Raw genomic sequence first — 12,573 nt, 5'->3', positions numbered from 1 at the left:
GGGAGGGCGAAGTAGAGGAGGGATTAGAAAGTGCCCTAAGACCATGAGGAGAGGAGACCAATTGACGATCTGAACCTGCATCATAAGGGTTAGATAAACAAGCATGGGATGATGGCCAAGGGATGGGTGAAGGCTGTGGTCGGGTGCCTGTTTGGAGTGGTAGAGCGGAGTGTTGTGGGCTGTTTGGGTGCCTGGTGAAAGTGGGTGGCAGTCGGTGGTGTAGTAAATTTAGGAGGGTGACAGTAGCAGGTGGGGTGGGGGTTATGGCGGAGGCCTTTGCAATCTGTTCAGAATTATCAAATGGAAACACATGTTCATGGAAGCAGACATGACGAGAAATATAAATACGGTGAGATGCAATGTCAAGACATTGATAACCAAGATGCGAGGAACTATATCCAAAAAATACACATGGAGAGGAACGAAAATCCAATTTATGATTATTATATGGACACAGAAAAGGAAAACAGAGACACCCAAAGGTATGGAAAAAATGATAATCAGGAGACTGTTGAAATAAACAATCAAACAGAGAGCGATGGTCAAGAACAGGAGTAGGCATGCGATTTATAAGATAAACAGAGGTTTCAAAAGCATAATTTCATAATCGAAAAGGTGCTTTACATTGCCCTAAAAGAGTAAGACCTGTTTCCACAATAAGCCTATGACAACGCTCTACTGTTCCATTTTGTTCATGAGAGTGGGGACAAATCAGACGATGATGAATGCTAATGGTTTGAAAAAATATGGATAGTTTTCGGTATTTACCGCCCCAATCAGTTTGAACAAATTTTATTTTTAATGAAAATTGACGTTCGACAAGAGTCTGAAATTGATGAAAAACAGAGTAAACATCAGACTTGGCAATGACAGGATAATACCAAACATATTTAGTATAATCATCAACAAAGATAACAAAATAACGATAGCCATCTGAAGAAAAGGGAGCAAGGCCCCATACATCACTAAAAATTAATTCAAGTGGAGCAGAAGTTTTGTGACCTATAGGTCCTAAAGACAAACGCGATGATTTTCCTAAAGGACAACTTTGACATTGAAAATTAAGATGTTTGTTGTTACAAATGATCTTATTTTTAGAGATTAACAATTGAAAAATACGTGAAGTAGGATGACCTAGTCGACGATGCCATAAATTGGCAGAGGCAGAAGTGCAGGGAGACCAATAGGCTTGAGGAACTTGTCACACCCCCTCAAAAAAATTATAAAGGCACGACATCGGCTGGCGATTTTCGTTATGTTCTAATGATTTGGTTCTTTGGAGTCGCCACCTAGTATTTGGTCACTAGGAACCCTAACTGGTCTTTCAGAGATTCTAAGGCAAGGGACTGGTTGCGTAAAGGGAAGGTACTAGCACCCCTAGTACGCCCTACCTAAGGTAAGCTGCTTGGTGTTTGGTTTGCTCTATAGTCTATGGTGTTGGTGTTTTCTAATCCCGTCAATTTATTTTAGATAGAAATCTAAGGAAATTCCATGTGCTCTGAAAGTTCGTTTTTTCTTTAGTATTTCAAGAGTTGGCGACTCGTAAATCGCAAGGAAAAGAAAAAAAAAACGAAGAAAATTTCACAATTCTTAAAAAAAAAACAATTTTATACTTTTCACGACTCGTAAACCGTGGAGAAAAAAAAATTAAAATTTTGAAATGTTCTCGATCACAACCAAAGCTTCTTTCAAACATGTGCGTTGATTTATTACTCCCGATAATATTTTGGATGTTCGTCCTTTTAAGGATTTCTTCATCCAAACATTAGCAGTGAACAATAACCACAACTTCTCCTCCCAAAATAAGATTTTTATAGTTTTTGGAATATTGGCCAATACCCTTTGGAGTTTTACAAACAGGTTGTAAAATCCACAAATGCAAGAAAAATGATTTGTGTTTAAGAAATCTATGCGAAAACACATTTTCAAAACTTCCAATATTTTTTATATATAAAAAGAACATTCAAAACATGTTAGTGTATTGGCCGTATGCATGAAAACAAAACATTTTTTTTTTTTTATAAACATTTTTTTTTGACGAAAACGGGTGTTTTTAAACACTGAAATTATATCCCCATAGTATAAAAAATGCAAATCAATGTATATAAAAACCAACAATATATTTTTTTTTTTACTTTTCGGAAATTTTTTTTTAAAAAAATATATATATACACACACACATGCATAATATAATAATATAATAATATAATATAATATATTTATAAATATATTAATATACTAAATGGGCTGGGCCGGCCCAACTAAATGGGCCGGACCCAGCCTGAGAGTCGTTGGGCCGAACTCGGCCCAAAAGGGATTGGGCCGAGTTCGGCCCAAAAAAAAAACTACCTGGGTCTGGGCCGGCACCGGCCCAGACCGCCGGGTTGGGCCAGAATCCTTCTGGCCCGCCCCACATATTTCTGGGCCAGAAACCATCTGGCCCAGAGAAGAAAAATATTACAGCACGGGGGGAATTATTTTCCCCCCGCGCGCCTCCTGCATGCAGAACGATTCTGCATGCAGGAGGCCAACCTAACCCAGCTTCAGAAGAAAAAAAGATGCACGGGGAAAAGGATAGTGTACCTGGCGCAGCGGAGGCGACAGCTTACTGGTGGGGCTGCGGTGGAGGCGGTGGCAGCGGCTTAGCTCGTGGTGGTTTCCAAGTAAACCGGCGGCGTCCTCCTGCTTTTTGCTTGGTTTTCTCTTCTAAATTTCCCCGGCTTCAAACTTTTCAATCTTCTCTTGGGTTTTTTGGATTCTTGTTGGCTCTCTCTCTCCTCGGTTGGGTGTTTCTCTCTCTTCCTCTCTCTCTTCGTTTTTTGTTTTCTTTCCGGTTCCCTCCTTCCCTTTCTTTCCTTTTCCACTCTGCTTCTTCTCTATTTATAGGCATATCGGGGCATGCATGGGGGAACGAAGCGTGCTGGTCGGTCGGTCGGCAGGCGCCGCTGCCAAGGTGCTTCTCTCGGGTTCGGTGGCGCGGCGGGTGGTCGGCCAGCGGCTTCGGTTTCGGTGGTCCCAAGGTGTGGGGCGTCGGGCCATGGCACGTGAGGAGAGAGGCGGGGACAAAAACCCCGGTTTTCCTCTCCTCTGCTACGCCTGCGGGGGGAGAAGAAGAAGAGAAACAGTGCCGTTCAAAACGGCACCGTTTGGTCTCTATTCTTTTTTTTCTTTTTTTTTTAAAACGCATGAAACGGCGTCGTTTTGGAGAAAACGCTTCGTTTCATTTAAATATGGCGCCAGAAATGCGCCAACGTTCACATCAGTCCCCCAATTATTTTTGTTCCTTTCAATTGCGTCCCTGCCAATTTCGGTCTTGTCCGCCAAGTTGGCCGCCTTTTCCACTTTGGTCCTTGGCCTCTAAATTATGCAATTTAGCCCTCAATTGATCAATAAACTTTCAATTTCTTCAATTAGGCCCCTCAATCAATTCCAAACAGCCCCCCTATCTTTGCGCCTTTTCCAAATTGGTCCTTGGTTTCGGATTTTCACAATTAAACCCCTAATTGGCCATTAAACTTCAATATTTATGCAATTAAGCCCCTGATTTGACTTAATAAAATCCTAAAAATTATAATTTGGCCCCAGAACTTAAATTTCTTCAATTTAAGGCCCAAATTGACTTAAAAATCAATTTTTCTTGCAATCAAATCCCCTATAAATCCAATAAAAAATCAATTAAACCCATAAACATCCAAATTTGGGCTTCTCTCCTCAAAATTCAAAATTTCCTTCTCAATAGGGTTCTCATCCTTCAAGAATATATTGTCAAAAATCCAATCTTTGTATCTTTATACTCCTTGACCAATTTTCTGACCATTTTCCGAGCGCTTCTGCCTCCTGTTATTTTTCTAACCTTCTTCGGCTATTTATTTTATTTTTTTTGCGGGGACCCAAGAATGGGTTACAACAGAACTGATGTGACAGAAGACTTGGTCAGGACATAGAGACCATCATTACTCTGACCTGAGAGAAGGACTTCATGGGTGTTGAAATCCTTGACATAAAACACACGAGGGTGAAATTCAAAATAAACATTATTATCAAGATAAAATTTCTGAACAGAGAGTAGAGGTTTCGTGATTGCAGGAACATGAAGAACATTAGATAAGGTGAAAGAACGATGTGGTGTATATATTTTTGTATGACCAAGATGAGATATAGGAAGGCCCTTACCATCACCAACATGCAAATTATCATTACCAAGATACGGCTCTTAAGCGGTCAAGGTAGCAAGATCAGGTGTGATGTGTTGATTGGCACCGGTATCAATAAACCAATCAACAGAACCGGTTAGGGACAGATTGCGTTGCACCAGGTTGGCAGTAGGCTATTGGCCATAACCTTGTTGCTGGAATTGAGGGCAATGGGGAGCTGTATGACCGAAATTTTGACACAGTTGGCACCAAGAGCCCTACCAAAAGCTCTGCCTATTGTCATCGAAGGAGGAGTTTTGGAAGTTGGGGTGATTAGGTCTGGAGCCAGCAAATCGATTGCCTCTGCTGTTGGACTGGTTGGGACACCAGCCACCTTTGAAGCGACCCCTACTGCGGCCAAAATTGCAAAAGTCTGGCGCTGCGCAACAAGAGTAGAAGATGGAATGCTGGGTGTGGGCAGCAAATGAGCATGTATGGTAGCAGAAGATTTGTGAAGAAATTCATGTGTGAGGAGATGGCTGTGAAGATCTACATATGATAAAGGTTCAGCCTTGGTAATAAGACTGGTAACTAAGTCTTTAAACTCTCCCCGAAGACCACGAAACACATATAAATTGAAATCTTTAAGCGAAACTGGTTGACCAATAACGACCAATTCATCAAATAAGGCCTTTGCTTTTTGCATAAATTGAGTTACTAATTCATCACCCTGTCAAAGATCCTGAAGAGAGCCGTGAAGTTGCATAATACGAGAGTTGGAGGTGGAAGCGAGAGCTCGCTCAAGAGTGCCCCAAGCTGAACAAGAACTTTGAAAGCCAACAACAAGATGCAAAACTTCCATAGATAGGGAGGAAAGAAGAGCACTTAGAATGAGTTGGTCCTGTTATTTCCAGGTTTGAAAAAGCGGATTTACCTGAAGAGAGATACCATCATGGGCAAGAACATGTGTTGATGGACATGTGTTAGAACCATCAACAAAACCAAAAACTCCTTGGCCTAGGAGATAAGGCAGCATCTGCATATGCCAATATAAATAATTGGTGTTTGTTAATTTGAGGGAGATGACTTGATGAGTGTGAGAAAGGGAGATAATGCTTGCGGCAGTAGAGGCAGCAAACGTGGGCTGCAAGAGGAGGCGTTCACCAGCCATGGCAGAGGAGAATCTAGGCGGTGACGCAGCAGAGGAGGCGCTGCAAGAGAAGAGGGCTGCACTGCCGGTGAAGAAGAAAGCTGGACTGCTGGTGCTGCAGAATTTGAAGATGTATGTGGCGGGTGTTCCATTGAAGAAGGGAGGCTGAGAGGTTGTGAGAAAAGTAGGTTTAATTTATTTTAGGGTTTTGTGGCTCTGATACCAAGTTGAGAATAATGGAATTGTGTTGGGTTGTGCCTTAGCCAACCTTCCTATTTATATAGAGGCAGCAGAACACTGCAGTAACTGTAGGGATTACAACATCCTATATTAATTTTCTATTTTGATAGAAACATGAGTAACTGTAGGGATTACAACATCCTATATTAATTTTCTATTCTGATATATACATGATATACATTCTATAGTAGTGGTTACTGGAATATTATGTTATGTATATTAATCTGTATTTAAATCATAGTTTACTTAAGACTTGATTGGAGAGGAATTCAAGTGGTGTTTTCGTCCTTTTTTGGTTGAAAGGCAATGTTTCAGTCAAGTTAATGCATGCATGTTCTATAAAGCAGCATAGGCTGGCCTGGTGGCAGGAGTGATTGAGATTGCGGCTGGATTGTGTTTTTAAAATAACTTGAATTTTAAATAAAAATTTAATTTTTTTTTTTTAAATACAGTTTAAAACACGTTCGCAAACTAGCTGAATTTTCAAGAATACATGATTGCTGATTCAAACACATGTTTATCATTGCGAATTAAGGAAAAACAAAAAAAAAACAAAAGAAAGAAGAAGAAAACTAGGCTGTGCTTTGGCAAGTAGTACAGCAAGGAAGGAAACCACGCCACGCCACTAAAACCATGCATGGACCCAACGATTATCCCTTCTGCGTGATACACGAGCAGATACAGTTAAACGAAGAGCAAGAAACCATGAAAAACCCTTATCTTGATATATTATGATGGGATTTTCAGATTATTATGAGGTCCACTCGATTTTGGACCGACAATTATGAGAACTTTAAATTAAACATGCTTGTCATTGCCCTATCTTACAATTATAAATCATCTCCAATAAATAATATTTATGTAGTATTATTTATTAATGGTAGAATAATACTTTCAGTTTAATCTATATATATTTTCATTATAATTAGATTAAGTTTAAGTACTCATAATAAACAGATTATTGAGAATTCTAATCTCTTTTTTGTGTTTGTTTTTAGTTATTTTAACATGACATCAGAGCTAGTTTTATAAAACGAGTCTTAATTTCGAATACAACTTCACAGATCCAACTCTGTGGTGCGTTGGTTCAGGGTTTGTGGGGGGCAGCGCGCCCCTACCAGGTTTGGAGCAGAGCCTAAGCACTCACAAATATAAGTTAAACTGAAAGTACTATTTTACCCTTAATAAATAAGACTACATAAATATTATCTAATATCTCCCCTCAAACTCACGATGCAATTATGCCTAAGCATTCATAATAAATAAATTACTAAGAATTCTAACATTTTTTTTATGTTTTTTCTTAGTTATTTTAACAATCTCCTCGTCTTACCGTCGCTTGTTCTTCTTAATTGTAATCTTCCAGTAGAATAGAATGAGTGTGTAAATAAACTTTTTGTTATGTTGTCTCCTACTTTCCTTCTCCTTCCCAGTATGAGTCTGGTTTGCTCCAGGTTAGTGATTCTAAAGAGAGCTACCAAGCAAGAAAGTAGAGTGAAGGAACAAACAAAGATGAATTACTTCTTACCAGGTTAGCTCTCTTTGCCTACCCTGTAAATTCAATTAAAAAGAATGAACGGAATTGTTTTTACATAACCCTTGTTTTTTTTCTTGTTTTAGTTATATAAAATTAAACATAAAAGATTTATGATAAATAGAATGCTAGACTGCTAAATATTTTATAAATATGCTAGTTCAAAAATAATAAAATATATGAACTAGAAACTCATAAACAATCAAATAGTAAAACTTCAAAAGATATATAATAACAGATGAAATTTAACAATACTGTTTGTTTTTTTTCCTTGTTTTAGTTATATAAATCTAAGCATAAGAAATTTCAAACAAATAAAATGTTAGATTGCTTAATATTCTATAAGGGTGATCTTTATCATGTAGGAAGTATATTTTAGCCATCTCCAACAACCAACATTATATCAATCAATTATTTCAATTTGTATTTTATTTTTGTTTTAATTATGTTATGGTGTTATTTTGATTAATTATCAATATATAATTAGTTAAAAAAATTTACATATAATTTTATGATCTAATTTTACAATCCAAGTTTGTATTGTATTTTTCATGTCATGTTAAAAAATTATTTTTTTTTACAACTTTGCCATTATCACTTCACTCGTGCTTTATATTACTTTTTATGCCTTGTCTAATCTAATTGACTATATATGGATTATGGGTCTATAAATACCAACCAAACCATGAGGTGCATTCAAACCATCTTCTTTTCCTCCCTGGATTTCTTTTATATCCAATTCCAAATGATTCTTGAGGCTCTCATTTTGGTATTCCTTTATGGTTTCTGGAAAATCTTGGCCAGAAATAGTGAAAGCAAAAAATCAACCAGAGCCCCTGAACCATCCGGGGCATGGCCGATATTTGGTCATCTCCCTAGTCTGGTTGGCAAAGACCCAGCATGTAAAACCCTTGGAGCCATTGCCGATAAATATGGCCCTATTTACTCACTCAAGTTCGGCATTCATCGAACCCTAGTGGTCAGTAGTTGGGAAACAGTCAAGGATTGCTTAAACACCAATGACAGAGTTTTGGCTACCAGAGCAGGCATAGCAGCAGGGAAACATATGTTTTATGACAACGCAGCTTTTGCATTATCCCCGTATGGACAGTATTGGCGAGATGTCCGAAAGCTGGCCACTCTTCAGCTTCTATCAAATCAGCGGCTTGAAATTCTCAAGCATGTCCGTGTGTCAGAAGTAGACACGTTCATCAAAGGTTTGCACAGTTTTTATGCAGGAAATGTGGGCTCCCCTGCGAAGGTGAATATAAGCAAATTGTTGGAAAGCTTGACGTTCAACATAAACCTTAGAACAATAGTCGGGAAGCGATATTGCAGCAGCACATATGACAAGGAGAACAGCGAGCCCTGGCGTTACAAAAAAGCCATAAAAAAAGCCTTGTATCTGAGTGGGATTTTTGTAATGTCGGATGCGATTCCATTTCTTGAATGGCTTGATTATCAGGGGCATGTAAGTGCCATGAAGAAGACTGCCAAGGAACTTGATGCCGTGATACGAAATTGGCTGGAAGAACATCTTAAGAAAAAAAAAGATGGCGAATTGGGAAGCGATCGTGAGAGCGACTTCATGGACGTGATGATCTCTAACCTTGCCGAAGGTCCTGATAAGATTTCTGGCTATTCGCGTGATGTTGTCATCAAGGCAACAGCTTTGGTACGTTTCCCAACTGTAAGCCTTTAGTACCTCTTTTTTTTTTTGGGCTGGCAGGTGAGGGGGCGCACCACAGAGACCTTCCAGTCTCCGACCAATTGCGCTAGCGTTCAGGTGGTAATTGACTTGCAAATATTTTCATTTTCACACGTTTTGTTGTAATTTTGCAGATTCTGACCCTCACAGGAGCAGGAACCACAGCAACTACATTAGTTTGGACGCTGTCCCTATTGCTAAACAACCCAACCGTGCTAAAGGCTGCTCAAGAAGAGCTGGACGAGCAAGTAGGAAGAGAAAGATGGGTGGAAGAATCAGATATACAGAACCTCAAGTACCTCCAAGCAATTGTGAAAGAAACCCTGCGCTTATACCCTCCAGGCCCCTTAACACTAACACGTGAGGCCATGGAAGATAGTTCTATTGGTGGCTATGATGTTCCTAAGGGCACTCGAGTAGTAGTAAACATATGGAAGCTTCATCGAGACCCTCGTGTGTGGAAAAACCCAAACGAGTTTAAACCTGACAGGTTCTTGACAACCCATGCTGATCTTGATTTTAGGGGTCAAAATATGGAGTTCATTCCTTTTAGCTCGGGGAGAAGATCTTGCCCTGCTATAAATCTTGGCTTGATAGTGGTTCATCTGACACTTGCTAGGATCCTTCAGGGTTTTGATTTAACAACTGTTGCAGGCTTGCCTGTGGACATGATTGAAGGCCCAGGCATTGCCTTGCCGAAGGAGACCCCTCTCGAAGTTGTCATCAAACCACGCCTAGGATTGGAGCTCTACTAGGTATCAATGCCTTTGCCTTCACCGCTATATATATACATCAATAAAAAAGTTGATTGAGGCATCTTAACAAGTCAAGCGTATGAGCTTGCATCAGATTATGCTACTATGCTATGTAATGAATCGAATACCAACAAGTGTGTGATTTGTGGTGTTGGCTACGAATATAATGCCTTTTTCTTTTTATTTCTATTGGACCCCTCTCTCTCTCTCTCTCTCTCTCTTAATATAAGTATTCGGGCTAGCTTGCATTTACCTCGACTAATTTTACAGACCCTGAAGTTAATGAACATATTTAAACCTCTAATAACTTTGAGATCTATGAAATTCAAACTCGTAATTTTTAGAGAACAAATCCTAAATTTAACTAATTAAACTATATCCAACATGATTGCACTTTTCTTTCTTCTTGTGGCCAGAGATTGGTTCGGGTTACAAAATCTCTTATACAACAGACACAGAGATTTCTGTTGTAGTCTCAAGTAAATCACTTTTACATTATGTTTTTATTTGGTTATAGTTTGTACTTTGTACGGTTTAGAATATAATTGTCATAATCAAATTTTTTACCCTTCTATTTTAATTATTTTATTTACTGAAAAAATGCTGAAAAAATAATGAAAAAACAAGTAAAAATAAAAATAAATGAAGAATTAATTAAAATTTGGGTTAAGGGCAACATGATTGGAAGTTTAAAGATTTAATTAAATTTTTGACTTGTTTTAATTAATCAAATCAAGGGAATTAATAAATTTTGAGACTTAATTAAGCTTGGAATTAATTTAATTAATCCAATCAAGGATTTAATTGGAGAATTAATAAGTTTTGAGATTTAATTAAGCTTGAAATTAATTTAATTCATCCAATCAAGGATTTAATTGGAGAATTGATAAGTTTTGAGACTAAATTAAGCTTGGAATTAATTTAATTAATCCAATTAGGGGCTTAATTGGAGAATTGGTAAATTTTAGACTTAATTGGACTTTGGATTTAATTTAATTAATAAAATCAGGGACTTAATTGAAGAAATAGCAATGTTTGGGGTTAATTGAGGGCACGATTGCAACAAATTAAAATCCAAGGACCAATGTGTAAATGGCGCTGAGATGCAGGGGTGCAATTACAATTTACCCAAGGACTGTACTTAAAAAATTCAAATGTCGAGGATCAAAACGCAAATTGCCATTAACATCAGCACTGTTCATCTTCTTCACCCGAAAACAAGAAGAAAACGCATGCCTTTATTGCATTAAAATCCATGCAACCGCATGGCATTCTCTGGTTATAAAAACCAGAGAAGGAGAACCGGCAGGAAGAAGAAAAAAAGGCAGAGAGGGAGACTGGAAAGGACACAAAAAAACCAGACTTTGTTTCCTCTGTTTCTACTCAAGGAAACAGAGGAGGTGAATAAAAAAGGCAACGAAAAAAACTGGGGAGAAAACAGGGCAGAACCGAAAGGAGAGGGGAGCCACGAACGGCAGAAAAACAAACCAGGGAAACGGGGAAGAAAGGCAAAACTGAGAGAACAGAAAGGTGATCGTAAACGAATAAAAAACATAGGAATAACTCAGAGAAACCAGGGGGGCTGAAAGAGAAAGAAGAGCAGACTTGCATTCCTCTGTTTTCTTCTCAAAGAAACAGAGGAGGCCGCGATCAGAAGAGAAGAAAAAGAACGACGAGCAGGGGAACAAACCGAAACAGAAAAGAAGAAGATGACAGAACAAGGGAAGCTGAAACAGAGGAGAGGAAGCAGTGTTGGTGGAACAGCCCTTCCACACCGCCATCTTCGTTTGCAAAGCAGCAGATTCCAGGAACAGAAGACGAAGGAGAAAAGAGGGAGAGACCGGGAGAGAGTGGGCTGATAGACAAGAAACCAGGAGGGAGGAGACATCGTCCGGCCAGAGCTAACTCTTCGCCTTCACCCCGTAGCTGCACCACCCCAGCAGCTCTTCAACACCGTGAGCATCCATCAGTTCTCCATTGAAGCAGCCGTGTCCCTCAGCCTTGCCAGGTAAGTGCTTCAGTTCTCCTTCTTTTGGTAAATTAATTACCCTGCTACTGTTGCATGCATGCGTGATTCACTCACGCATGCATGCAACAGTGGCAGCCGGGTCACTGGTTTGGACCAGTGACCCGAACCCTTTTTTTTACCATCCAGCCCAAAAAAATAAAAAAAATAAAAAATAAGAAAAATAAAAAAGGTAGAAAAAAATAAATAAAAAATGTGTATCATGAATAAAAATAATGTAAATTTATTGGTTTATTCATTGGCGCCAGAGTCAGGAATAAAAATACCAGTTTAGATTTATATTATTTTTATTCGTTGTATTTTATTTTATTTAGCTAGAAAAAATAAAAAATATATATATGCATGCATAAAAATAAATAAATTTTTATTTATTTATTCACTGGTGCTAGAGTAGGAAATAAAGAATATTAATCTAATTGTTTTTTTAGCTACGAATTTTTACCAACGCCAGAGTTAGAATTATTCGAGCTCGAATATTCACTGGCGCCAGAGTTAGGAATATTATAAACAAATCATCACAGCATAAATTAATAAATATTTAGCAATTTAAGACAAAACCAACAATGCAGTCTGTCTTAGGCAGAACGTTTAAGGGGTGATAATATCTTCCATTTTACATAACCAATCCCGAGTCATAGAATCTCTGTTGACCAGTTAGGGTTCATAGTGACCATAATACTAGGTGGCGACTCCTCAAACAAGACCTTTTTCTAAAAGAACCGGATGCTAGAAATCTGTTCTTTTTCCTTAATTCAAGAGAATTAATTTTGTGGGCCGCCGCGATGTCGGGTGCGACAATAATAATAACAACAATCATAATAAAAAATAGTGTTTTCACTTGGAAACAGTATAGTATATTTTTTTATATCTTTATGGTTTTGTAATTTGCATTATAATTTATTTTTTATGTTTTTTTTTCTTTGAAAAATTATTATACAAAAAACTAAAAAAATAATATTTTATTGTTGCAATTACAATATTATTCCATTCTTCTGCAATGTTAAGAATTAACTTGAAATCTTATATG

At 38.2% G+C, this 12,573-nt stretch overlaps 1 protein-coding gene across 1 annotated transcript; it reads left to right on the top strand.

The window, feature by feature from the left end:
- Positions 1–7,753: 7,753 nt before the first annotated feature.
- LOC118056060 (dimethylnonatriene synthase) lies at positions 7,754–9,717 on the top strand. The gene is made up of 2 exons (XM_035068167.2): positions 7,754–8,732; positions 8,900–9,717. The coding sequence occupies exons 1-2, from the start codon at positions 7,803–7,805 to the stop codon at positions 9,518–9,520; spliced, it is 1,551 nt and encodes a 516-aa protein (XP_034924058.2). The 5' UTR covers positions 7,754–7,802; the 3' UTR covers positions 9,521–9,717.
- Positions 9,718–12,573: the final 2,856 nt, after the last annotated feature.

Source organism: Populus alba, chromosome 4, assembly GCF_005239225.2.
Source record: "Populus alba chromosome 4, ASM523922v2, whole genome shotgun sequence".
Lineage (NCBI taxonomy): Eukaryota > Viridiplantae > Streptophyta > Magnoliopsida > Malpighiales > Salicaceae > Populus > Populus alba.
Note: the sequence above shows the minus strand (reverse complement) of the source record. Positions and strands in the feature narration are given on the sequence as shown.

What these genes read in the sequence shown, in the direction of transcription:
- LOC118056060 (XM_035068167.2), top strand. Translation starts at nt 7,803, where the DNA reads ATGATTCTTGAGGCTCTCATTTTGGTATTCCTTTATGGTTTCTGGAAA. An exon ending in TCATCAAGGCAACAGCTTTG is followed by an intron (nt 8,733 to 8,899) that starts GTACGTTTCCCA and finishes GTAATTTTGCAG; the next exon opens with ATTCTGACCCTCACAGGAGC.